The sequence below is a fragment of the Manis pentadactyla genome, chromosome 14 (assembly GCF_030020395.1).
Source record: "Manis pentadactyla isolate mManPen7 chromosome 14, mManPen7.hap1, whole genome shotgun sequence".
Classification (NCBI taxonomy): Eukaryota; Metazoa; Chordata; class Mammalia; order Pholidota; family Manidae; genus Manis; species Manis pentadactyla.
Window position 1 is genome coordinate 72,126,227 of NC_080032.1, and position 26,019 is coordinate 72,152,245.

The window sequence follows — 26,019 nt, forward strand, 5'->3', positions numbered from 1 at the left end:
GTACACGTACCCGACTACAGATTATTTCCTAAGGGGAGATTTTTGATTGTGGTATGGCTTAAAGGGACTGGCATCCTTTACCTAGAGTAAGGGGTAGTGGTGGAAGGCAGGGCAAACAAAAGGGCAGTGAGAGACACTGAAGAAAAACAAACCTATTTTAGGATTTTATCTTGAGATGGTTCTTTGTACGAAGAATCTTCCATGATGAAAGTTAGGTTAGAAATATTGTGAATTATGAGAAAACACAGATATATGTAAATTAGTGTTTATTTCTGTTTATAGCGTATAGTAAACTCCTATTTTAAAGATTGGTGTTAGAAATTAAAAAAAAAAGGACGTGATTTATGATCTGCTAAATAGTGGTTGACTAGTGTATATTTTTATAAGTTCTATGTCGAGTAGTATTTAATAGTGTAGATAAAAATATCTAACCTAGGTCAAGAATTCTTTTTATGCATGTTTCCCCCTCATATACTAAATATGCACTTAACAGTTTAAAAATTCTCATTATTCAATTTAATCCTAATAATAACCCAACAAGTAGGTATGATAGACTTTATTAGCTTTATTTTTCAGGTGAGGAAACTGTGGGTCAAATAGGTTAAATAACTGCTAGGTAGCATATGACTAGCATGTGTTAGGATTAGGCATAGGACCCCATCTACTGTCTATCATTTTTAAGCCCAGATTCTTTACACTATATCACACGGACCACAGCAAAATAAAATGTGTAATACATGTTTATGTTAGTTTAATTACATTTAAGGTTATGAGACACAAGATGCTTAGAGAGTAATAGAAATTCTTTTCTTCCTTGTCAAACTCTAGTTACCTGCATTTGACCACATTAAATTCACAACCCAGGACTATGGTTACCACGAGACCTAAAGAATTAAGTCGGTTATCCAAAAACTAAAATCCAAACTCTAAATATACTTGCCTCAAATATATGTTACCTGTGCGTATTAATGAAGAGTCAAGATGTGGGCTTGAAATGCCAAATAGTTACTTAATTTTATTTCTGTGACCATTTGTCAAATAGCTCGATTATAAACATCTCCTTATTTGCCTACCCTCACCTGCTCTTCTCCCTCTCCTGAAGAACCTCACTTCCTGCAGCCTGTTTTTTTTTTTTTTTGCATTTTATGCTATATAATCCTCTCCCTATTGTGAATAGAATGGGGGCTAACAGTTGGCTTTATGGATCTAAGTATTGGCTTCATGTATCTCTCCCCTTTGAACAGAGATACAAAATCACAGAATATTAAGGTTTGAAAGTTCATCTAACTGACTATCCACTCCAGGAATCCCCTTTTATTTGTTCCTGTCAAGTGGTTTATCCCCATGTTTAAACATATCCCAAGATATGACTTATCTTGCATTTCATTTGGTAGTTGAGCCCAGAAAGAAAGCATTTTTCAATTCTCTTCGAAAGCCCAAATTTATGTGTAGCAGGATTAGCAGAGCCAGAAGATTTCGATGGTAGATAAACTAACTATATTAGTTAGTGGGGTGGTCTCTCACAAAAGATCCTGGAAGCCTAGAGGCTTATAAATAGAGATACTGGAAGAACTTTGTAGTATATGTAGGGCTAATTCCAGAGCTTGAATATCTAAATACCTAGTTTATCCTGTCAAGAGCTTATTTAGCTTCTGCAAGTAATATCTGTTTGTTTTTAATGTGAGGGTAATAAACCATGTCATTGTTTAAGATAGTAAGGTATGTGTACACCGGGCAGGCACAGATCTGAATTATGACTCTGAAGCTTTTTCACTGCAATGTTTAGAAATCCAGTTCAGCTGGTGGAAAACCATGGATATATTTTGGTTTGGCTCAGAACCTTCTTTTCATCTTCCAGGTCACTGAGTGCAAAGGAAAAAAAAAAACCCAAAACTGTAAATATTTTTGAAGCACTCATTTATTTTTCTCTCTTGCAAAATTAAAATTGAGTTTTTGATTTTGTCCAATGGATCTAGTTTGTTCCAAGACAGGAGACTGACTCTTTATCACTGAAAAGTGCTTTTTAGACTGATTTCAAATATGTGACTGTGTCTTCTCAGAAACTGAAAGATGACTGTAAAGGGGTTTGCCATTCTCAACACTTTTCCTAGCATTAGGGTTGGTTATTCTTTTTTCTATGCCTTTGGAAGTCTGGTCAGTTTGCAGATATTGTCCATCCCCAGTTTTGACTTTGCAAAAAAGATTCCCAGAGCCTCTTACCTTCAGTAGATGGAGGGGTATTCAGGTGCTGCAGTTGACTTCCAGTGCTGGTTTTGCTTTTACCTTTCTTGTGACTTTACCCCAGCTGACTTTAGTTTTCACATCTCTTCATTATGTATAATAATTCCTCTTTGCTTACATCCCATTGATGCTATTAGTGCCAGTGGAAATAATGTACATATGTGAAAGCATTTAAAATAACCCAGTTATAATAATGGAAAACAAGTACCATACATCCAGGGCTCCTAGAGCAGAAGTAAGGGCAGAGCTTGTATACTTGTGTGGAGAAGGTCTTTTATTGGGTTTGCAGTAAGCTGGGAGAGTGGAGGATTATTTGCACTGAGATTGCTTCTCCTCTTTCTTTTGTTACACACGTGCACACACACACACAAAGACACATACACATGCATGCATGTGCACATACCATCTCTATCTAGGTCTACATCTACAGCTGCTGTTCTAGAGATTAGGTCTAGCACGGTTCTCTTTCAGACCAATTCTGACTTCTTATAGATACTGGGAAAATGCAGGGGCTCTAGAAACTGGTAATTCCCAGAGGTCCAGATATGTGTCAGTTCCCCTTCCTCATCTAGAGAATCCCTCAGAGACCACTTTGGTCTGGGCCCCTTTCCCCCTTACTCTTGGTGCACAGCTTGAGAAATGTGCCCAGCTGTTCAGCTGTCCAAGAAGAACCTCTACTTGTTGGTAGACAAGGTTGCTACTCTGTAGTAGGATTTGAGAGGTACTTTGAGAGCTATGCCCCAAAACATCTTGTTCAGGAGCTTGTCTTTTCCCTTTAAGGCCACTAGTTGAAACTAATCGTTTTGTGTCAATGTAGTCCTCTCCAAGTTCTATTTTTAAAATATAGACGTCTCCTTGGAAAGACAAAGGCAAATTTGTTTTGGCCAGTAGTGGGGAGCGAGCAGGTAGAAAAAAAAGAAACTGGAAAGGAAAAGCCTGGATGTGTGAGATAATATTTTCCTTTTTTGTCATAGTTCTATCTCAAACGGACCTGGTCGCAGGTCTTCCAATGCCAAAGCACATGTTAGTACCTGCCTAACATGGACTCAAAGCTCGGATGGGGAGAAGTGAGTAAGTCTGGCCTGGGAAGTCCTGTAAACAGCCTTCATCCAGGAGACTTCATCTGACTCATTGTAAACATTTCATGAACTTTCTTTGCCTTCTGTCCTCTTATCCCTGTTAGCTGGATTTTTACTGGATTATATTTTAGCTAATCATGTAGCACCTGATAGCTCTGTTAGGCATAATGAATGGTAAGGGAATCAAACAAGGCCGAGTGACTGACCACCGATATCACATGTTATGAACGTGCTGGCTCCCTTAATCTGCATTGGGAAGTCGGTAGAGCAGGCCAGACCAAAGGGGATGCATGTGCTACAGCAGTTTGTACAGTTAACTCTCAAGTGAATTTGAATACCGAGCACTCTCTCAGGCTTTTCCTCACTCTGCCCCTTCTGGCTCCTTCCTCCTGATGAATCTGTTGCTCATCCCTACTGGTAAACATATTTTATTCAAAGGCATGAAAGAACATATTCTCATCAAATTTGCAGGGGAGTCAAATCTCCAAGAAAGAGCTAACGGAATGAATGACAGAATTATCTCAACTATTGAATTCAACAAGATGACATTTTAAACAGAGTAAAACATACTTTGCATTTTGATTATAAAATGTTCTTACAAGGTCAGGAAGGGTGAAAGATATGACTTGCTAGCAGTTTATGTGAAAAGCACATGAAAGTCTTGACAGGACATGAGAATCAACCATGAGAGAAGCAAATATATGTTTAGACTTCCCAACAAAGTTTGGGTCATGAGCAGTCAGTGAGGTGCACTCTGAGACCATCAGACAATATTTTGTGCTTCATATTGGCTCCTATAGGACAGGTACTGATAAACTAGAACATATTTAAAAAAGACATAGTGGGGGCACTGACATAAGCAGGATATTGAAGTAGGAAGCCCTGGATTCTCCTCCCAACAAACACATCAACTCAACAATAATTCACAGATCAATTCCCTTTATAATAAATCAAAAAATAACTTAAAGGCTCCTTGCACCTGGATGGTCACAAAACCAGACTCACTGAAGCTGGTAGGGAGATTGGGGACACCTTCACTGGAGTCTCTGCACCCAGCACAGCCATATGGTCTGGAAGAGACCCTTTAGTTCCTGGATCTTCCTGGGGAGGAAATGTGTTGGTTTGTACATCCATCACCCCAACTTTTTTGAGGGGTATACAGAAGACAGGCTTCTGTCTTATGAGGCTTGGGACTCTGAAAGGCCTGATCCTGTTTAGCCACCTGTGGGAGAATGGAGTGGTAGGTGCAATATATCCTTCTCCATGCTCAGCACAGAGTGAGTAGAATGAAAAATCTCAGCTCTCAGCTATACCCCAGGGAAAGAAAAAGTTGATGCATGTGTCCAGTGCCCCAACTTTTCCAAGGCTGCCCAAAGAACCAACATCTGCCAGCCTTGGCAGTCTTGGAGGTCTGATGGATCTAGCACAGTCCAGCCAGAGAGGAAGAATGGGAATGGTGGTTTGGACTGGTCGGTAGCTTAAGGGACTAGTCATATTCCACCCAAAAGATCAATATGTACATTATTGGAATGCTATAAGTAAAAGAGAGAAAAGACCAGAAAGTTTATTCAAGGAAAAACTGGCTGAAATCTTTCTAAATCTGGGGAAGGAAATGGACATCCAGATTCAAGAAGCTTTATAAAAACCCAAAGAAAATGAACCCAAAGAAATCTACAGAACTTTCTCACCTTATGTTGGGGTTATATCCTGCTAAACATGTCATAAGTTGAAAATGTAGGTTGAAAGTGCATTTAATACACCCAACTTACTGAACATTGTAGCTTAGCCTAACCTACCTTGAACATGTTCAGAACACTTTCATTAGCAGTTGGGCAAAATCATCCAATATCTCATGTAACTCATTTAATACTGAACTTTAAGTGATAAACAGAATGGTTGCAGGATGATTGTTAAGTGTCTCAGTTCTTTATGGTGTGATTGTGTGTTTGACTGGGAGCTCTGGCTCACTGCTACTCCCAGCATCGTGAGAGAGTATTGTATGTATATTGCTAGCCTGGGGAAAGATAAAAACTTAAGATTTGAAGTACAATTGCTACTGAATGCATATTGCTTTTGTGTCATCATCAAGTTGAAAAATTCTGAGTCATGCCATTATAAGTGTGGGACTGTTAGTGTACAACAACCACAACAAAATGTAGAGAGGAAGAGAGAAGTTAAAATGTAGGGTTTTTGTATGTGATTGAACTTAAGTTGTTACCAGCTTAAAATAGACTTTTAGAATATTTTATATAAGCCCCAAGGGAAAAAAAAAACTATAAAAGTTACACAAAAGAAAAAGAGAATCAAAGTATGCAATATCAAAAATCCCAACAAAACATAAAAGAAGACGGCAAGAGAGGATAAGACAGACCAAAGAGCTATAAAACCAGCAGAAAAAAACTTAAAAAAATGTAGTAAATCCTTCCCTATCAATAATTACTTTAAAGTAAATGGATTAAACACCCTGACTTAGTCCATTCAGGCTGCTATAACAAAATACTTAAGAAGGGACAGCTTACAAACAACAGAAATTTATTTCTCACAGTTCTGGAGGCTGGGGAGTCCAAGGTCAAAGTGCCAACATGGTTACGTTCTCATGAAAGCCCTCTTTCTGATATATACATAGCTGACATTTTCTTAACTGTGTCCTGTACAGCAAGGGGCTAGAGATCTTTTTGGAACCTCTTTGGTAAGGCACCAATCCCATTCATGAAGGCTCCATCCTCATGATTTATGCACCTCCCAAAGGCTCCACCTACTAATAACATCACCTATGGAAATAGGATTCAACATATGAATTTGAGGGGGACACATTCAGATCATACCATTTCCCAATTAAAAGACATAGAGTGACTGAATGGATAAAAAATAAAGACCCAACCATACATTTTCTGTCACCAGGAACTCACTTTAGGCTTAAGGACAGATAGGTTGAAGGTGGAGGGATGGAAAATGATATTCCATGCAAATAGTGATAAACAAAGAGCAGGGGTGTTTATACTTTGACAAAGTAGACTTTAGGTCAAAAACTGCAAAAGATACGAAGAGAGTTATTGCATAATGATAAAAGGGTTAATTCAACAGGAAGATATAATAATTATAAATATATATGCACCCAATATGAGAGCATCTATATGAAGCAATCATTGACAGGACTGTGAAGAGAAATAGATAGAAATATAATAATAATGGGAGACTTCAATAATCCACTTTCAATAATGGATAGACCATCCAGACAGAAAACTAGTAAGAAATCAGAGGACTTAAATAATACTATAGACTGAATGGACCTAACAGATAAATACAGAACATTCCATTGAACAGCAGCAGAATACACATTCTCCTCAAGCACACATGGATCTTGCTCCAGGACAGATCACATGTTAGGTCATAAAACAAGTCTTAAAAACTTTAAGAAGATCGAGGTCATGCCAAATATCTATTCTGACCATAATGGAATGAAGCTAGAAACAACTAGGAGGAAAGCAGGAAAATTCACAGATATATGGAAATTAAATAACATATTTTTAAACAACCATTGAATCAAAGAAGAAATAAAAAGAAATTAGAAACTGCCATAAGACAACAAAAATGAAAAATAATACCAAAATTAATGAGATGCAGCAAAAGCAGTACTAAGATGGAAGTTCATAGCAATAGATCCTCCACTAAATAAGATCTTAAATAAACAACCTAACTTTACACAGCAAAGAGCTAGAAAAAGAAGAACAAACTAATCCTAAAGTTAGTGGAAGGAGGGGCATAAAAAAGATTACAGTGGAAATGAACACAATAGAAACTATAAAAAAAATAGAAAAAATCAGTAAGAGTTTTTTTTTTTTTGAAAAGGTAAATATAATTGACATACTTTTGGCTAGACTAAGAGAAAAAGAGGAAAGATACAAATAAATAAAACAAGAAATGAAAAAAGAGACATTAAAACCTATGTCACAGTAATAGAAAGGATCCTAAGAAACTGTGGTCAACAATTATATGCCAACAAACTGGATAACCTAGAAAAATGGATAAATTCTTAAAACATACAACCTACTAACATGAAGTAAAAATCATGGATATTTCTCCAAATCATAGAGATACCACAAAGAAATAAAAAGTCTAAACACACATAACTTGTATGGAGCTTGAATTTGTAGTCAGAAAACCTCCCAACAAAGAAAATTACAGGACCAAATGGCTTCACTGGTAAATTCTGCAGTGCATTTAAAGAAGAATTAACATATATCCTTTTCAAACTTTTCCAAAATATTGAAAAGAAGGGAACACTTCCAAGAGCCCAGCATTACCCTGATACTAAAGTCAGACAAAGGCGCTACAAGGAAAGAAAAATGCAGGCCAATGTCCCTGATGAACATAGTCACAAATATCTTCAACAGAGTATTAGCAAACCAAATCCAATAGTACATTGAAAGGATTTACTCTACCCAAGTGGGATTTATGAGATGCAAGAATCGTTCAGCATATGAAAATCAATTAATGTAATACACTACATTACCAGAATAAAAGATTAAAATCACATGATCATCTAAATAGATGTAGAAAAAGCATTTGGCAAAATTCAATATCCTTTCGTGATAAAACCTGTCAACAAACTAGGAATAGAGGTGAAGTATCTGAACATAATAAAGATAATAAATTATCTCAACATAACAATGGCAAGCCCACAGCTAACATCATACTCAGTGGTAAAAAGCTGAAATCTTTTCCTCTAAGATCAGGAGCAAGACGAGGATGCCCTCACACTACTTCTGTTCAGCGTAATACCGAAAGTCTGAACCAGAGCAATTAGGCTGGATAAAGACGTAAAAGGCATACAAATCAGAAAGAAAGAAGTAAAATTATCTTAATTTGCAGGCAGCATGATCTCATATAAGAAACCATAAAGACTCTATAAAAAAAAACCTGTGAGAATGAATAAATAATTTCAATAAAGTTTGGTATACTTCAGTAAAGTTTCTGAAGTTCCCACACTTGTTGGTGGGAATGCAAATTGGTGCAGCCACTATGAAAAGCAATATACCAGTTCTTCAAGCAATTAAAAATAGAATTACCGTATGATCCAGCAATCCCATTTCTGGATATATATATATATATATATATCTACAAGAACTGAAAGCAGGATACTGAGAAATAGCTGTACTCTCACGTTCACTGCAGCACTGTTCACAATAGCCAAGATGGGGAACAAGCTAAATGTCCACTGACAGATAAATGGATAAATAAAATATAAATGTGGTCTATACATACAGTGGAATACTATTGAACTTTAAAAAAGAAGGAATTGTGCAACGTGCACCAACATGGATGAATCTTGCAACACTATACTAAATGAAATAAGGCAATCACTGGAAGAAAACTACTGCATTGTTCCACTTAGATGAGGTATCTAAAACAGTCAAATTCATAGAATTGAAGAATGTATGGTGATTGCCAGGGATATGGGGTGGGCGGTGTTGAGTTACAATTCAAGGGGCATAAAGTTTCAGGTAAGCAAGAGGAATAAACTCTAGAGATCTGCTGTCCAACACTGTACCTATAGTTAACAATAATGTACACTTAAAAAATTAAGAGAGTGGATCTTATATTAAATGTGCTTATCACAATAGAACAAAATAAAGTAATAAAAAGTAGTATGTAGCTTTGCTGTCTTAGAATAATGGAAAATGGAACATACGGCATTGGATCATTTTTTGCACTGATATGAAAAGGAAGTTTCAGTTAGTAACATAAAATAGACCCTATTCCTGAAGATTGTGAGCTCCTGGTCACCATGTCCTTGTCAGACCCTGACTGATGTACCAGGTTCCATGTGAGTTTTCTCATTTTCTCAAAATTACAAATAAATGGACTTTGTGTTTCTGTTTGCTAAAAAGAGGGAAAAAAAGAAAAGGTTCATGAGTGTGAAGGTGTCTGAGAAACATATCAGATGCAGAAGCTTGAAAAAAAAAGTGAGGCAGTAGGATATATTCATTCTGTTGTTCTAGAGTGAATTAAGGCAAAATGTTTAAATTGATTCAGTATAAGAAAGTTTTCTATCCTAACCCTCTTATCCTAAAATGAACTAGTGCATCATGTGACCTAGAGAACTTCATGACCCTGGAGTTTTAAGTGCAAACAGAATGAACATCTGCTACTGTATGGCCGTATTGTATGGCATAAAGCAGGTACATGATAAATATTTTTCAAATGTTAAATACATGCTAGCATGGTAGGGAAGGAAAAAGTGAGAGGTTGAGCTTCCTAGTAATTCTAAAATAAGCTGTGCAAGATACTGATTAATACTCCTTGAAAAGAATGTTCTACTGTCAAATTATCTTATGAACCCCTTTGTTAAATAAACTCAGTTTCCTTTATTGATGGGGCACATAGAGGGTTTAATATATTAAATTTCATGTATATATACACACACATGTATATACACACATATAGATATTTGTGTGTATGTATCTGTATCTATAGATCTATATCTAAGAGGAGATATTAAAGACAATAGACTAACTTGGTCATAAAACAACTTTTGGCAAACACAGCTGACTGGAACACTGTTCCTTAGAATACTTAGAATACTAAATTTGCTCCATTTTTTTCTTCCAACTCTTAATTATTTTTTATGTTTTCAAAGAGAGAGTTGCTATTTTTCTGCATGTTTCTACTCTGTAGTTCCAGCCACCTTTTCCTGTGTACTGGTGCTATTCTATAGAAATGTGTTTACCAGTTTAGTAAAAAATTTATTTCCTCTTTCTTGGCTCTCATGTCTTCCTTAGTATACTGTCATGTTTGATGTCTTACTCACTCCCATGAGTAAGCCATAACACTCGTGATTTTCTTTGAATACTTCTATAAAGCAAAATCATTGTCCTTTAGGAATCTCTCCAAGACTCCTTCTAAGGAAGAAAATTCTCTCTCAGAATGCTTAAAAACATGTATGTAAATGTATGTGGACTATTTTCCTACTTTATTATAGGTTCATAGTCTAAAGGAATGATCATTATCCTTAGATGAAACAAGTAGAGACAAATTTTGTGTATTGCTTTCTCCAAAGTAAAAGAGTGTTTCTAGGCAAATACCATAAAGATCTCCTGTATTAACTGAGAAAGAGCCCATTTCTTGAACAGTATTTTTCAAAGCTTAACCTCATGTTTTAACAACCCCAGATGACTTATGTTCCTGGCTTTCTTGTTTGTTGGTTAGCTTTCAATGCCTGAATTCAGAGAAATGAGGGATTGGAAAAAAACCCCAACAGGTCACCCAGGTCATTTCTTTAAAGAAATTAAAAGATGAACCTCATAATGTAGTCTATCATATCAGCTTACTTGAGGGTAGTTGGGGCAGCATTTACATTTTTAAATCAGAAAAATTGGGGCCAATTTCAATCTCAGGATGAATTTAGAGTCCACCAAGAGGTTTCCAAATCCTACCTCAGCTTTTTGTGAGTGTGTGTGCCTGCTTGCATGTGTATGCATGTGTACATCTGTTCATAAACTGAGCAATTAAGCCCAGACACAGTCTGGCTTTTAAATATTGAGCTGGCAGGGGAAGGGAAGATAAGAAAGAAGCAACCACAAGACTGAAAAATGTCAGTGTCAAGGCAAGGGACCTAAGTCTTTAAGCCCCTGCATTGACCAATTTTTGGATATGGGCTGTTTCTGGAAAGGGATGTGGCTTGGGGCGAGCTGCCCTTTTAGGTAAGGGCAATTTTAGGAGGGACTCAACTAGCTGAAAGCCATCAGCTGCCAGCATCTGAGGGAATGAGCTCTTCAGTCCTGAAGGAGGATGTGGACAGAGCATTAATTAGAGTCCATACCTGCAGTGTTACAGCCGCTTGCTTGATGCAGTATGTTCCAGATAGATCTTCCCCAGGATTCTGGTTGGTCTCTTTTCCAGGAAAAAATGATAAGAGATAGGCTCTAGTCACAATTTCCTGGATTCTCTGTCTGTTTTAAAGAAGTGTATTTCACATTTTTAGTGTAACAACTACCTCCTCTTTCCCAGCTTTATAATTTCTCCTTTGGTATATTCTCTCTGAAGTCCGGTTCACTCCTGGAGTAAGTCAGAATGCTTGTGAGGGTTAGTGGGACACACTCCATCCCCTGCTGCTGCAGCTGGTTGCAAGACCATTACTAATACTCATTGTCTCCCTCTTTAACTACCTATCCTAGGTACCCTTACTCTTAGCACATCTAGTGGTCTGTCTAATTTAGTAAGAGAAATAGACCCTCATTTGTAAGAATTGTGAGCTGGTCACTATGCCCTTATGAGACTGTGGCTGGTATATTTGTATGTTTACTATCATGATTGGATAGAGAAATATGAAGGGATATTCCAGTGGATTACCTGGATACCAGAAACATTTTTCCCTTCTTGGATTCAGAAGCCCTACCTTCTACTGATGAACAAACTTAATTACCCCCTTTAGGAAAGATGACTCCTTTACTTGCTAACTGTCCTCTTAGCATGAAGTGATTAGACAGCATATAAAGATGGGATGGGACTCTTCCAGTGTCCCATGGTGGACTTTTTCCTGTCCATATGAATCAGGGTTTGCAGGCCCATGGATACTAGAATGGTAAAGATAGAAAATATGAATTTCTTATGTGCGTTTCAAAATATGATAGAGTCACTCCTGCTTCCTTATCTTGGTTCTCAGACCCTTGTATTCTTCCTACTGAGGACCTATCATTATATAGTTTGGAGTATATAACACATCCTGGATAAAGGTGTGCCATTCTTTTTTTTTTTTTTTTCTGGTTTAACATCAATTGCCAGGGATTCCTACTGATGAATGAGGCATGGCAGAAGACATATCTGACAATTGTTAGAGAGGTAACGATGTCTGTGTTCCAGAGGAAGGCCATCTAGGATGAAAAAGAACCCTAGTTCACAAAGAGAGAAACAGGCAATCTAGGGTGCCAGGTTTCAAATCCAAATGAGTTCAGGATAGGATTTACTCTCATTAGAGTTCTGTTTTATCATGAGTCCAGAAGCATTAGGATTGAGGAATTGAAAGAAAGGCTACTAATGATGATGGATAATCAAGGTACTCAAAAATTCATACAGAGAAAAACAGTTTAATTGCAGATTTCCCTTACTGAAAATGTAGATGTAGTGATGAAAATAGTGCTTGAATATACTACTGCTACTAATTAAGCATATAACTTTAACTCCCTTCTAATATGGATACTTTTATGACTACATCAAAATATGGCCACACAAATACCAGAAACAGCTGATCATGAAAGCTCAGATCATGAATTTTCCTTAAACCAAAATGAACTTCCCTGTCCTAGTCTTCTGAAACTGCATGCTTCCTCAGCATAGGCAGATATGAGATATGACATGGTGGAGAAGAGAGGAACGTAGAGTGCATATAATCTGACCGCTGCTGTCAACAGTTCTTGGTCTTGCTGGCTGCTTTCAAGGTATGAGTGGGAATCCCCAAAGAGGAATTGTCTCGCCATTTCTTAATATCCATAGTACATTTCAATGATCATAATAGTACAATAAAAATAACTGTGGAATTTGCTAACATTTATTAAGCACTTACTCATGCCAGGTACTGTTTTGTGCACTTTACATGTATTCATTTATTTCATATTTACAATAACTCTAGGATAAATACTAGAATCATCTTATTTTACAAATAAGGAAACTGAGGCCCAGTGAGATCAATTTCTTGTCTAAAAACTTCACAGCTTTAAGTGGTGGAGCAGGGAGGTCTAGTTCCAAATTCCATATTCTCAAATATTATGCCAAAATGCTAAATTGCTTTGTTGGGGAACAGAGCATTCCACCTGTGTTTAAATACTTCTTGGTTTCCAGGATGTTCTATTCCATGAAAGGTCTTACCAAGATTGTGAAAGGGAAGAAAATTAGACATGTGACCTATCACTATATATGTCTTGGCTCTAAAAAACCAGAGTTTATCAAAAAAGAAATTGAACTGAGAACGTGGATAAATAAAATTGTGACTGAAGTGGATAACAATAACTTCATCAGATTAGAAAGTAGGACCATATACAATGGGAGGTTGGAACAAATACATGGAACATTTGTGTGTAACCTTTTAAATAAATTGGCTTGAGGAATTAGATTTTATGAGGTCACTACAAGTGAATTTTTCCAAAGAATAGTATTACCTGCCTTTGGAACAACAGTCATTTGGTCTCTATGATCTCAAATTAGTCTGTGTAAAATGAAGGGGTTGAATTAGGTTATTGTTGAACTCTTTCGCAGCCCAAAAACTATGAATCTAGTGTTGTGTAAAGGATAATACAAGAGGTCTGGAGCTAGAAGACGCTTGTCTTCTTTTTAGAGCTTTTCTTCTATTTGCCATCTGAGTGACTGTCATAGATCTATTCTTGGGAAACAGACTCTAAGACTTGAAGACTTGTGTACAGTTGGTTTATTTGGAAGCACTCCTGAGCACATGAGGTGGATGAGGGAAGTAGGACTAGGCAGAGTGAGCGTTTGAATTCTTATGCAATTGCAGTCAATGCCTCAGCTAATTTTATGGGGAAACTCCTAGGCTGGGATGACCATTCAAAGTAGTCCTTTCTATTAATGGGATTCTAACTAATATGGTGTGTCTGGGATGGGATTTACCCTCTCTTAGAAACAAAAAGCAGACAATATATATGAAACAATGATTTTCAAGATACCAGACACCAACAATGAAAGAACAATGAAGGATGGTGATCTCTAAGAGATGGGAGAAAAAGTCCTGTGACTGCCCCAGCTTATTGTCTTAAGAGAGTTTCCAGGCCATGGCTCAGGGTGGGGAGGAAGCAAGATGGAATCCAGTGGATATTTTGAGTTGAGATGGAGTTGAAAGTCCTTGGAGAATATGTTGGTTATAGTTTACATGGCAAAATGCTGGAAAGGAGAGAGCTACAGAGAGAGGGATCTCTTGATATCCATAGAGGGCACTCCTCATATATGTAGCAAAGAACTGATTGGCATATATAATGGGAAATAATCATCTAAAAGGGAACAGTGGCTGGCATTGACTCAGGGCTGGGGTTATTGCCTATTCCTACCACCCAGTCATGGGACACTGGGTGCAGTACTCAGAAGATCTTGCCTCAGTGTAGGGGAAATAATTGGCCCTAGACTAAGTACTGCATTGGTCCTATCTTAAATGCAAGACCTAAAAGGATCAATATTTTTCCAAGTGATATAACTTTATCCTAGAACAAAGGCTCAAGAGTATACCTACAGAAATATGCAGGAATATTCAGCACACAAACAGGTAAAATTTGCAATGTCTAGCATCAAATAACAGATTACTAGAAATTCAAAGAAGTGGGAAATTATAATTCCCTAATGAGTAGAATAATCAAACAAAACCAACCTGGAAGTGAAAAGAAATTGTAATTAACAAAGAAGGACATTAAAATGGTTATCATAATGGTATCCAATATTTTAAAAAGTTGAGTCATGGAAAATATGACAATGCCCAAATTAAACTTCTAGAGATGAGAAGTATAAAGTCTAAGATGAAGAATACACTGGATAAGATTAACAGTAAACTAGATCTTGCTGAAGATAAAGTTGGTAGATTTGTAGTCACATTAAAAGACATGATCAAAAATGGCACACAGAGGAAAAACCACTTGTAAAAATAAAATAAATCAGGGAGCTATGGAACAATTTCAGGCGACCAAATGTGCATGTCATTAGTCTCCAAAGGATAAGAGAGATGAGGAATGGAAAATATTTGAAGAAATAATTACTGAAAAATCTAAATTTTGTGCATCCCAAGAAGCTCAATAAACCCCAAACAAGTTTAAAAAGGAAAACCACACAAAGGTACATCATAATCAATTTGGTTAAAACCAATGATAAAGACAAAAACCTTGGAAACAGCCAGAGATGAAAGACACAGTACATACAGAGGAATAAAGATAAGAATGACAATGGATTTTATAACAGAAACAATGCAAGCTAGAAGGCAATAGAACATCTTAAAAGCATTAAAAGAAATCACTGGTAACATAGCATTTGCTATCCAGTGAAAATATATTTCAAATATGAAGGCAGACTTTCAAAGCTTAAAGAATCCAACAGACCTACACTATGAGAAATGTTAAAGAAAGTCCTTCAGGCAGAAAGATGTCGTCAGATGGAAATCTGGATACTCACAAAAGAATGAAGCATTTTGGAAAGGGAAACTACACGGGTAAATGTATGAGATATTTTCTGTATTGTCTAAGCCTTCTAAAAAATAATTGACTGTTTAAAGCAAAAATAATAAAAATGTACCATAGGATCTATAACATATGTAGAGGTAAATGCTGGACTGTTCAGACCACTTACTATATAGTGATTATTGAGATAGCTAATTTTTAGTCAGTCATCTTGCCATTTTCTTTTTCCATTTGTTGCTTCTGTTTTTTGTTCTCTTTTCCTCTATTTTTTGCCTTCTTTTGGATTACTACTGATGCCTAAGGGATGGGAAACAAATGAGGTGTGCCCTATAAATGCCCCAATTTCTTGAAGAATTTTCAGGCCATGGGACAGAAAATGGAACCCTGGCAAAGCCTTATGGCCTTCCAAAATTGAGGAGACAGAGTTGGGAGTCTAGAGACATGGCCAGCAATCACAGGGAAGATTACCAGAGAGGACAGAGAAGCACACAAAAGAGAGCTCTAGAGATAGGTAGAGAGTTGCACTCAAGTCCTTAGCTGGGAACCATCAGATGCCAGTATATCTGGTGGCCAGGGGAATAATGCCTCAGTCTGAGTGGCACACCATTGCATTTACTATAGTGTCTTCAGAAAGTTGCATGTATTATTCTCACTTTTATCATCTAGTAAATATTACCTATCTTCTGGATTGTTGTAAGATCTAATGACTTACTACATGTGAAAAGGGTTTAGAAATTATAAAACACATTGTTATATAAATATGTGATATTTTAACTTATACAATACACATTATTAACACATTATTAGGATGAATCTAACAGTTCCAGAATTGGTTGATGGCTTCCAGACATGACTAGCCAGTCTGTTCTTTAGCTTTCACTGAATACCCTTTGTGACAGGACATAATACCAGGGCTATAGAGAGAAAAAAGGAATTGTAGTTACAGTGCCTGCTCTCAAAGAATTTGCTATGTTAGAAAAGAAAATACACATAGAAAGAAACTTTAATCAAAACATGAGTTGAATGTCTTATTGTACTTGACTCTTTATGTATTTTCTAGAAAGGCTAGACCTGTGTGATAGGAGCTGGGTAGATTTAATCACAGATTCACAAAGGACTTGAATTTTGAGCTGGGTTTTGAAGGAGGAGAAAGGTATTCCACTGAAGAGCTGAAGGCAGTGGGCCTACAGAAGGAAAGGATGTAAAAGATGGTTATAAACAAGCTCTCATGGCAGAAAACAAGGTCTGAATTGGGGTCAAGAAGTCCTTGGCTTTGACCCTACCTACCAAGCAGGAGATTTGGAGCCTCATTTCCTCATTTGCAACCAGGCTTAAGCAAGCCCTAGTGTCTTGTCTGCATGATTCCACAATCATCCATTTAAAAATCTCTGGTGACTGTGAAAGCAAACATATTTTCTTGGCCCAAGTAAGAGTCAAAACTGTGGCATCTTAGTAAATAACCATCAGGTGAAGGTGATGAACCAGGATAGAGTCTGGAATTCATAGGGAAAGAATTTAGGGGCCATTTAAAGTTTGGGAGCAGGAAAATCATGATTAATCATCTGTGATTCAAAATCTTGGAAACACGTAATGGGTGGCAATCATTCACTGACCCCAAGGTAGAGAGAGTCTAGACAAATCATGGCTGAGTGAGAATCTCCCAAGGCTTATTCTCTGTGCAGTTATGCTTCTGATCAACACCAGAACATGATTAACATACATGGGCTGCGATTGAAATATCTCAGCATTTTCCCAGGAGAAATCAGACTCACAAAATGAAAGTATCCAATCAGAAGTTTATTATGTAGTAATCACACATTGTTAACTCCCCCTTGACTTCTGTTTACTACACTGCACTTTGATTATTTAACAATCTGGGGGCAGGAAGGAGGGGCAGAGAGAACATTTAAGAAGTAATTTATATGATATAGCTCAGCAATGCTATTGCAAGGGAATATGAAACCAGGCGGAGGCTCTGGAGAGAGACTTTCTCCAATCTCATTTGGTTCCCCTGCGCTGTCGGAAATAGCGGTTGTAGGCAGCATTGTATCCATAAACCATGGCATAGCGTTCACAGAGTTTGAAGTCATCACAGGCTTCCCGAGTGATCTCATAGGCAGGCTTGGTGCGTTCTCGGATTCTAGAAGATGGAAAAAAGAGACCCAGTTGAGAAGCATAAAGAGACTGGAGTTAAGAAAAAGAAGAAGAAAAAAAAGAGTAAGGAAATATTGAGAGATATCCCATTCATCCTTCAATATTAAGAGATATTTGAAGAAACAGGAAGGAAAGGAGGAACAGGGAAAAGTTTTTTTCTTTTAATATAAATAGAAATTTTCTTTCTGTTCTTTCCCTCCCTCCTGCTCCCTTCTGGGTCTTTCACAAAATCCAGAAATTTGGGGAAATTGAATTGTTTCTCGTACATTGTTTTAAAATTCTTTGATTTGGGGATACAATAAAAACCACACATATGACTGTTTAGAAACCTATTTCTCACTCCATTCAGGTCCGGGATGCTACCCTGGAAAAAAATGCCCTCCCCACCATTAAGTGTTGTTACCCACCTCTCTTGGGCTTTAGCTCTCCATCTCTGCTGGGGTGACATGAAGGTGTTAGCATTTCTCCTATTAATGAAGGGACCTTAAAACAGAAAATAAGTAATTGCAGATTTAGGGAAACAGTAGTTGAAAATATTGCCATGAATATTCCCTGACACAAACATATTGGCAAGCTCATTAATTCATGCATTTTATGTAACTAGAGATCTGCAAAAATCAAAGGGAAAGACAAAGCAGATTTCATAAACTGCCCAACCAAAAGACACCAGCCTATGTTTCTTAGAGACATGTCATGTAGGCCACATGATTTTTGCTTGTTTATTTTGCCTTTGGCCAATCCCTTTGCCTTTTTCAATTTTGGTATTCCTACTCAGTGTGTTTTTAATTCCTGCGAGGAGAAATTCTCTCTGTCCTGAAAACTTGTAAAGCATAACTTTAGATTACAAATAAATGGGCAGTGTAAACATAATAAAATAATGAACAAATTAAGAATGAAATGAATATGTTATTTCTTCCTATTACTCCGTCTTCGTAAGTCCAGATATTCAAAAGCATTCAGCATAATGTTGACGATTGTGGTCTCCCAGCTGACTCAGCCTCCGATTCCCTACTTTCCATTCACCATTCCTCCTCGTTTTCCAACTGTGGTTGAGGCAAGCCAACTTAAAATTTCCAAATGCGGTTTTATGGCCCCTAAGTATGTTGAACGCAGTTTAAATGCCATATTATACAACTTCAAGCTGTAAAAATCAGTCATTTGGCAATTTTTATAGTCATTTGATTTTTGAATTAAGTTTATCAAAAGAGGTCCTCTTTTTCCTCCCTGTATTACCTCCCTGTATTACTATTTTGTCTAAGAATAGAGAGAGATTCTCTAATACATGAGATTTAAACAAGCAAGTCAAATATTCACACTTACTAATTTCATAGGATTCCATGCTTTCATGAGATTCTGGAATTAGAAAAACATTGTATTGTTATTTATCACACACGGCAGTAGTCTAATTGTAAGGGAGAAGGAAGAGAAGAGTTAAAAAGATGTGAGAAATATTTTCAGCAGTGTGGTTATTACAGAGTTCTGGCAGTTAGGATTTGGGAGTTCTTTCTCTAGCTCTGTCCTTACTATGAGTATCACTTCAGTTTTTCTGATGCTGAAGGAGTTACAGTAGCCACAATCCTAGCTAAAATTTCCCAAGGGCTGTGAGGTCTTCAGGCTAGTGAAGTAAGACAATTTAAGTGCAGCATACAAGTCTCCAGAGAGCCTTCTCTGATTAATTTGAGACCTGTCTGAGAGCAGGGTCGAGAAACGGACAGAAGGGTCTAGAAAACACCCAGGTACCTCCCGGCAGGCTGGGCAGATGCAGATATTCAGCTGGGTTTTACCAAGACAGGTTTCTAACAGGTTCCGAAAGCTTCTTAAGATCCTATGTTAAATTGGCAGCTGCAGAAACCGCTGGCTGCAGCTGAGAACTCACACTGGGCATAATGCCAGGTCAGAGGAAGAACTCAGATGAAGCCAGAGCAAAAGTTTGCTGCTTTCTACCACTCTTCTGAGCACAGAAGGTCACTTGGGCTTGTGTTTATAAGCAAGTGCTTTTGTTTGAAGAGTTAAAAAGGAGGTGAAGAAACCAAACCTCTGACACAGAAATCTTGTGAATAATTTCAAGTAAGATGCACAATACATATGAGGGGTAATACAATTTAGGCTTAAAAACATCTTAAGTATCCATATAATTGAAGCATAAGATGGAATGATCTAAATAACTTTGCTTCAGATTTCCCTTCATAAACTTTGAACAGACATAGACATATGTAATGACATATAGAAACCAGGCAAAATTTATCCTTTGACTGTAGACATCATGAAATCTGATTTTTTCTGAGATTCTTTAAATATAAAACATCATTTTTAAATTAATTCATGAAACAAATGTAGGAAGTTCACAATATTGTCCTGTCCCTAGAGAAGGCTATATTAAGACATCATGTGAACAGATGTTCTTAAAGGCAACTGATTCAACTAATACCCTTAACAAATTGTTAACAAAGTGTAAAACATCCTTAAAGATGAGAGAACTCAGGGGCTAAGAGTTTGACATCTTCTGAAATAGTGATGTTTCCAGGTTTCTGGTGACTTACCTAGAAAAGGCTTGCCTGTTTACTTGCACACAAGAACTGGATATTTAGGACAAAAATTAGACTGAGTGGAACAGATTAGTGTCCTTGGGGCTTGGAAAATGTTAAAGTAATGGTACTTTAAGATTATAACAGAAAGTGGGAAGAAGAGGCAGGAGAGGGAAGAGGGAAAACTGAAGTCCAGTGGTCGGAGGCAGGAGAGAAGACCCGGAGACATGGCAGGAGAAAGGTTGCTCACCATAACACAAAGCAGCCAGCGCCAAGGCAGCCAGAACGGAGAGCAGGAGCAGGGTCCTCATGGTCTCTCTGGGGTCCTGTCGGGTCTTGTGCGGCAGCAGGGGGAGGAAGGCTCCTGCAGGCTGTCAGTGAAAGACTGTGGGGTTTTTATAAGAACTAGAGCAGCTGAAAAGGGAGGAGCCAGTGGGAGGGAACCGGGAAGGTGGGGACCTGTTGGCCTATACCAGCACTGGGACTTTTCCCAAATATTCCTTCCTTCCAGATATTGTGTGCTCTGGGTGGGCAGCTCTCTCTCCCTCCTGGACCTGACCATGCTACAACAGGATGCTGCCCTGGTACAGAAGCTACGGCCACCCTATGTTTGGGGCCGGACCTGGGCAAGGTCCACGGAGAAGGGAGTTACCGCAAACATGTGTTCGCCTCTCTGATCTACCCTTCTGGCCCGGACTGTGGGCCTTTCAGGTTTGGCCCTCAGACAGAGCTGTAGTGTTCTGCCCGCCCCCCTGATGGATGGACAAGAGGTTCTGGCAAGGAAGGACTTCACTTGTTTGCAGGTTCTAATTCCGACTTCTTTTCCCAGTCAGGCTGAGCGGTCAGTCCTGGACCAGGCAGGCATTTGTCTGGCAATGGGCACTTTTGCATTTTTCCAAGTGCTCCACAGGGTGGAGATGCCCAGTGGCCCCATCAGGTTCTGCTTCCTTAACTGGCTCCATTGTCACTTGACCATCCAGTTTTGTGATGTGAGTCCAAACCTGTGCCCTAATGCTCTCTTAGGCTGGATATCACTGACCCAAAATGCCGCAGGTATAAGGGTACCCATCTCATACTTTCTGAAGGCATTGTCTTGGTAATTAACTACTTCAGTATGCTTTTAGTGAGTGGCAGATGAGAGGCAGGCTACCTGCTAGGTGCTGTGGGCAATCTAGAGACAAGCAAGATATGTCCCTGAGGAGGCAGGTAATAGCTACCTGCTCTTCGCTTGCTCTTGACTTATCATATATCCTTGAGCAGAGGTTCTTACATTCACACATCGACTGCACCCCCTGTACCTGAAGGAGGAGGCCAGCAATTTTGCGCCTCTGGTTATCTTGTAGGCAAAGCACTCTTTTTTTCTTCTGTTTCTCGAACAATCAGAAAACCTTTTCTATCAGATGCATCTCTGTTGCCTGGGTACCCCAGAGTCCTCTTGGCAGACAAATAGATTTGAGTCACAGAGCAGTGGACTGTAGAAGAGCTAAAGTGGCGGGACCTCTGACTCGGGCTGGAGCAGCAAAAGGCTGGGATGTGAGTGGGTGGGTATCCCTTTCAATAATGATTTATTTCAAGGAGCAGTGGTGAATAACTAGATGGAGCCATATGCCTCATTCTTTTTATTTGTTTTATTTCCTTCCCAACCTTGTCCTATGAAGGACTTTTATAAATGCTAAAGGATTTACTGTTAAAGGAAACAGCTCAGTTGTCATCTGAAGAAATAATGAATTCTAGGGGCCAGCAAAATTCAGGTTTTCCCTCCAGATTTTTTCATATTAATTAAAATTAAATTAAAAGAATATAAAGATATGTTCTTTGTGATAAAATCTGAAAGAGACCCTAAAAGAAGACAATGTATATTCATCCTTGATAGAATCAACCATCATGAATTCCCTTCATGAGGTTGGTGTGTTCCCCTCCATAAACCACAAACTTGCTCTCAGTGTTGGCTTCTGTGCCTTTTTTCCATGATAAATCATCCAAATCACTGTATTTGCAAAAGGCAGTTTACTACATTGTGTGGTTTTGGGGGAACAGGCCAGCTATGGCTTGTTTATACAGCATTTCACATGTCTGTAACTTAGTCACTGACTTCCCATTAATATGATATGAAATAAGTTTAGTTCTAATGTTTCCCCCCTAAAATGACTAGGCTCTTTGCCCCCAGCTCCCACCCCATCTCCCGAATTAAAGAGATTTCTCTCTTTTCCAGCTACAAACATATACTTTGTAATGTACATTAACTGTCTTTTCCAACCAGGTTCCAGATGTCTCTGACTCCCAAGTTCAAATGGCAGCTGTTCTCTTTCAGCCTTCTGACATCACAATTGTTTATCTTTATACTCTGTGAATCCAAACTTGAAAATCTTGCACTTCTCTTTCCCACTTAAGCTTCCCCTTTTTTTCACAAGTTGTTTTCATCACTGGGTTTCCTAATCATTTAAGCATTTCTCTTTATCACCTTGCTTTTTGTAAGACTAACACTTTCTGGTGGAACTGTCTCTCACCAGTCACTCATCTCCTCCTTCCATTGTTTTCCAACTATTCCTGGGTTCTTCTCTGGTAAATCCCATTTATATATTATTCATAAAAATTATTAACATGTATGAGAAGTCAGAGCTTTTCTCCTCTTCTCCCATATCACTCTCCATCTCAAACACAATTTTGTGTGTGCCAACTCCAGTTGTGTGTTTTTTTGAAGACAATTTGGACTAACTTGATGGGGGCTTTGTATTGGAAAGGGCCAAGATGAACTCATCAAAGATAAGAGAGAAGAGAAAAAAATGGTGGGAGAAAAAAAAGTGAAGGGGGAGGGGGAGGAACGAGAAGAGCCTTGTAATTAGGATTTGCTGCATGGGAGAGTTTTAAGTAGAGACTGAGTTGTAGAAGAGAAAAGCTTTGAGGCAGTCATAGGACATGAGATATGCGAAGACAGAAATAAGAGTTGCTTTGGTTACAAATAGGATTATTTGAGATGTTCAAAGATTGCTTGAGAATTGTTAGAAAATATTGAAATTGTTCTTAATTAATGTTGGTTGCTAGTTTGTGTTTTCTTAATTGAGATACCTTGTAAAGACTTGACCATGTGAAGCTCCAACATTCATATAGACATTTCTCCCTGACCAAAGAGGAGTATTCTTTAGTGGAGAGAATATTCAAAAACACTCACAGAAATGTCAAGAAAGGTATGGGTGATATGATTGCTAGTTTTTTTAGATTGTATGGGAATCTCCTCATGTAAGATTGGCAGTGTGATATAATCAGGCTACAGAAGCCATAGAGCAGCATGAGATCTCCTATTCCACCTACTCTCAGGAGGAAAAGAGAGGCATGACCCCACCTTCTAGGGCCAGAAGTAGCCTCGTGGTTCTAGTTCTTTCATCCATCCATCCAACCATCAATTCATCTAACATGTATTGAGCATCTACTTTGTGCCAACTCTAAAATGGAAATAGAGGAGAAAAATACAGATATGTGCCCTGCTCTCATGAAGAAGTGTGTTCTTAGATCACAAATGTAATGAGGGGCTCCTCTTCTTTAAAAATTTGTTAGGTACCCAGATGACCCTACAGAAGACCAAATGATAGCTTTCTCAGTAGACTGACCTTTTTATGGGAACTCAGGACACTTTTGTTTGCAGAACATTGCAAAAAGCACTGATGACAAGCTCAGATAATTCTCAATTCAGGGACAGAATGGAAGGGAGGAAAGGTTGGTAAAGCTGTCAGGAATCACATGGGGAGAAGCTTCTCAGGAAAGTATCTGCTGGAGGATATACAAAAAGAGTTATCCATTTTCTATAGTATTTCTGTGACTAAAATAATGTCAGAGTGATAGTACAGTTAAATGTTTTTTCCCACCAATTCTACCCCCTCCTCTTTCTGTCCTTGCTTATCCTTCTCTTTTTCAGACTGCTGGGCATTTTATTTCTGAGAAATTTTCCTGGCACCAGTTAAACTTTTTTTTTTTCTCTTCTATGAGGTTCAGCTTTATTTACAGAATGCTGGTTTTATGAGTTCATGCTATTATTTTACTGGCAGCACCCAAACACTGACTGTTGCCAGTAAAGGAAAAAAGGCAAAAGAAAGAAGAGTTAGGAAGCAGCAGCCATGAAAATAAAAACAGAATTCACTTTCTAGGACATCAAAGGGCAGAGAAAGGAGAAACAGAAATCTAGCCAGCTCCATGGGATGGTGTTGACCTCTTGATTCTGTTCCTTTAAAGGAAGCCTTTTTAATGGATTTACATCTCAGATTTCTTAATTGACATAACTTTCCAAGCACCAAATCTCTCAGTCCTTTTCTGAATTTGTCTTAACTAAACTAAGTGAAAATGAGTATTTGTTGAACTCACATATGGGAGGAACATCGAATGAATCCTGGGCAGAAACTTTTGGGGAAAGGTGGAGAAGACTAGATGGTAAATAAACTGGGTTCCTGGTTGGGAAGACCTGTAATTTTTCTTTTCTTCCCATATATTTCCTCTACTCTTTTCCTTTCCATTAATAGCTTCATCTTTTAAATAAGATAACAGATATAAAATAATAATTATACAACTATCCCAGTAATGTTATCATATATCAACTGTTTGCTATACACTAGGTATTATGATAATCACTTTTTAATTTAATTTAATTTTTGATTAAGGTTTCATTGATATACACTCTTATGAAGGTTTCACATGAAAAACATTGTGGTTACTGTATTTACCCATATTATCAAGTCCCCCCAACACCCCACTGCAGTCACTGTCCATCAGTGCAGTAAGATGCCAGAGTCACTACTTGTCTTCTCTGTGCTAAACTGTCTTCCTCATGACCCCATAACACCATGTGTGCCAATCATAATGCCCCTCTATCTCCTTTTTCCTCCCTTCCCACCCACCCACCCTCCCCAGTCTTTGGTAACAGTCCATTCTTGGGTTCTGTGATTCTGCTGCTGTTTTGTTCCTTCAGTTTTTGCTTTGTTCTTATGTTCCACAGATGAGTGAAATAATTTGGTACTTGTCTTTCTCCACCTGGCTTATTTCACTGAGCATAATACCCTCTAGCTCCATCCATGTTGTTGCAAATGGTAGGATTTGTTTTCTTCTATGGCTGAATAATATTCCATTGTGTATATGTACCACATCTTCTTTATCCATTCATCTACTGATGGACACTTAGGTTGCTTCCATTTCTTGGCTATTGTAAATAGTGCTGCAATAAACATAGGGGTGCATATGTCTTTTTGAAACTGGGATCCTGCATTCTTAGGGTAAATTCCTAGGAGTAGAATTCCTGGGTCAAATGGTATTTCTATTTTTGTTTTTTGAGGAACCTCCATACTGCTTTCCACAATGGTTGAACTATTTTACATTCCCAGCAGCAGTGTAGGAGGGTTCCCCTTTCTCCGCACCCTCGCCAGCACTTGTTTCTAGTCTTTTCTATGTTGACTATCCTAACTGGTGTGCGGTGATATCTCATTGTAGTTTTAATTTGCATTTCCCTGATAATTAGTGATATGGAGCATCTTTTCATGTGCCTGTTGGCCATCTGAATTTCTTCTTTGGAGAAGTGTCTGTTCATATCTTCTGCCCATTTTTTAATCAGGTTATTCGCTTTTTAGGTTTTTAGGCACTGGAGTTCTATATAAATTTTGGATGTTAACCCTTTATCAGACATGTCATTTACAAATATATTCTCCCATACTGTAGGGTGCGTTTTTGTTCTACTGATAATGTCCGTTGCTGTACAGAAACTTTTTAGTTTGATGTAGTCCCATTTGTTCATTTTTTTGCTTTTGTTACCCTTGCCTGCATAGATGTGTTCAGGAAAAAATTGCTCATGTTTTTATATTCAAGAGGTTTTTGTCTATG

The 26,019-nt window shown here is 38.0% G+C and overlaps 2 protein-coding genes across 5 annotated transcripts in view; one reads left to right on the plus strand and one right to left on the minus strand.

The window, feature by feature from the left end:
- The window catches only part of PDE6H (phosphodiesterase 6H), a 162,016-nt gene that overhangs the window by 43,149 nt on the left and 92,848 nt on the right, over positions 1–26,019 (plus strand). The gene's annotated exons all lie outside the window — the stretch shown is intronic.
- Positions 17,261–20,564, minus strand: MGP (matrix Gla protein). Its single transcript, XM_036909224.2, has 4 exons — positions 20,414–20,564; positions 18,959–18,991; positions 18,046–18,121; positions 17,261–17,624 (listed from the first exon to the last, which is right to left on the minus strand). The coding sequence occupies exons 1-4, from the start codon at positions 20,472–20,474 to the stop codon at positions 17,483–17,485; spliced, it is 312 nt and encodes a 103-aa protein (XP_036765119.1). The 5' UTR covers positions 20,475–20,564; the 3' UTR covers positions 17,261–17,482.

Bases quoted from the DNA above. Each gene is read 5' to 3' on its own strand.
- MGP (XM_036909224.2), bottom strand. From the start codon at position 20,474: ATGAGGACCCTGCTCCTGCTCTCCGTTCTGGCTGCCTTGGCGCTGGCT. The intron at 18,992-20,413 runs GTGAGCAACCTT...TTCTAATTCCAG, and splicing joins GCTGGCTGCTTTGTGTTATG to AATCTCATGAAAGCATGGAA. The intron at 17,625-18,045 runs GTGGGTAACAAC...TCCATCTTCTAG, and splicing joins AGAGCTAAAGCCCAAGAGAG to AATCCGAGAACGCACCAAGC.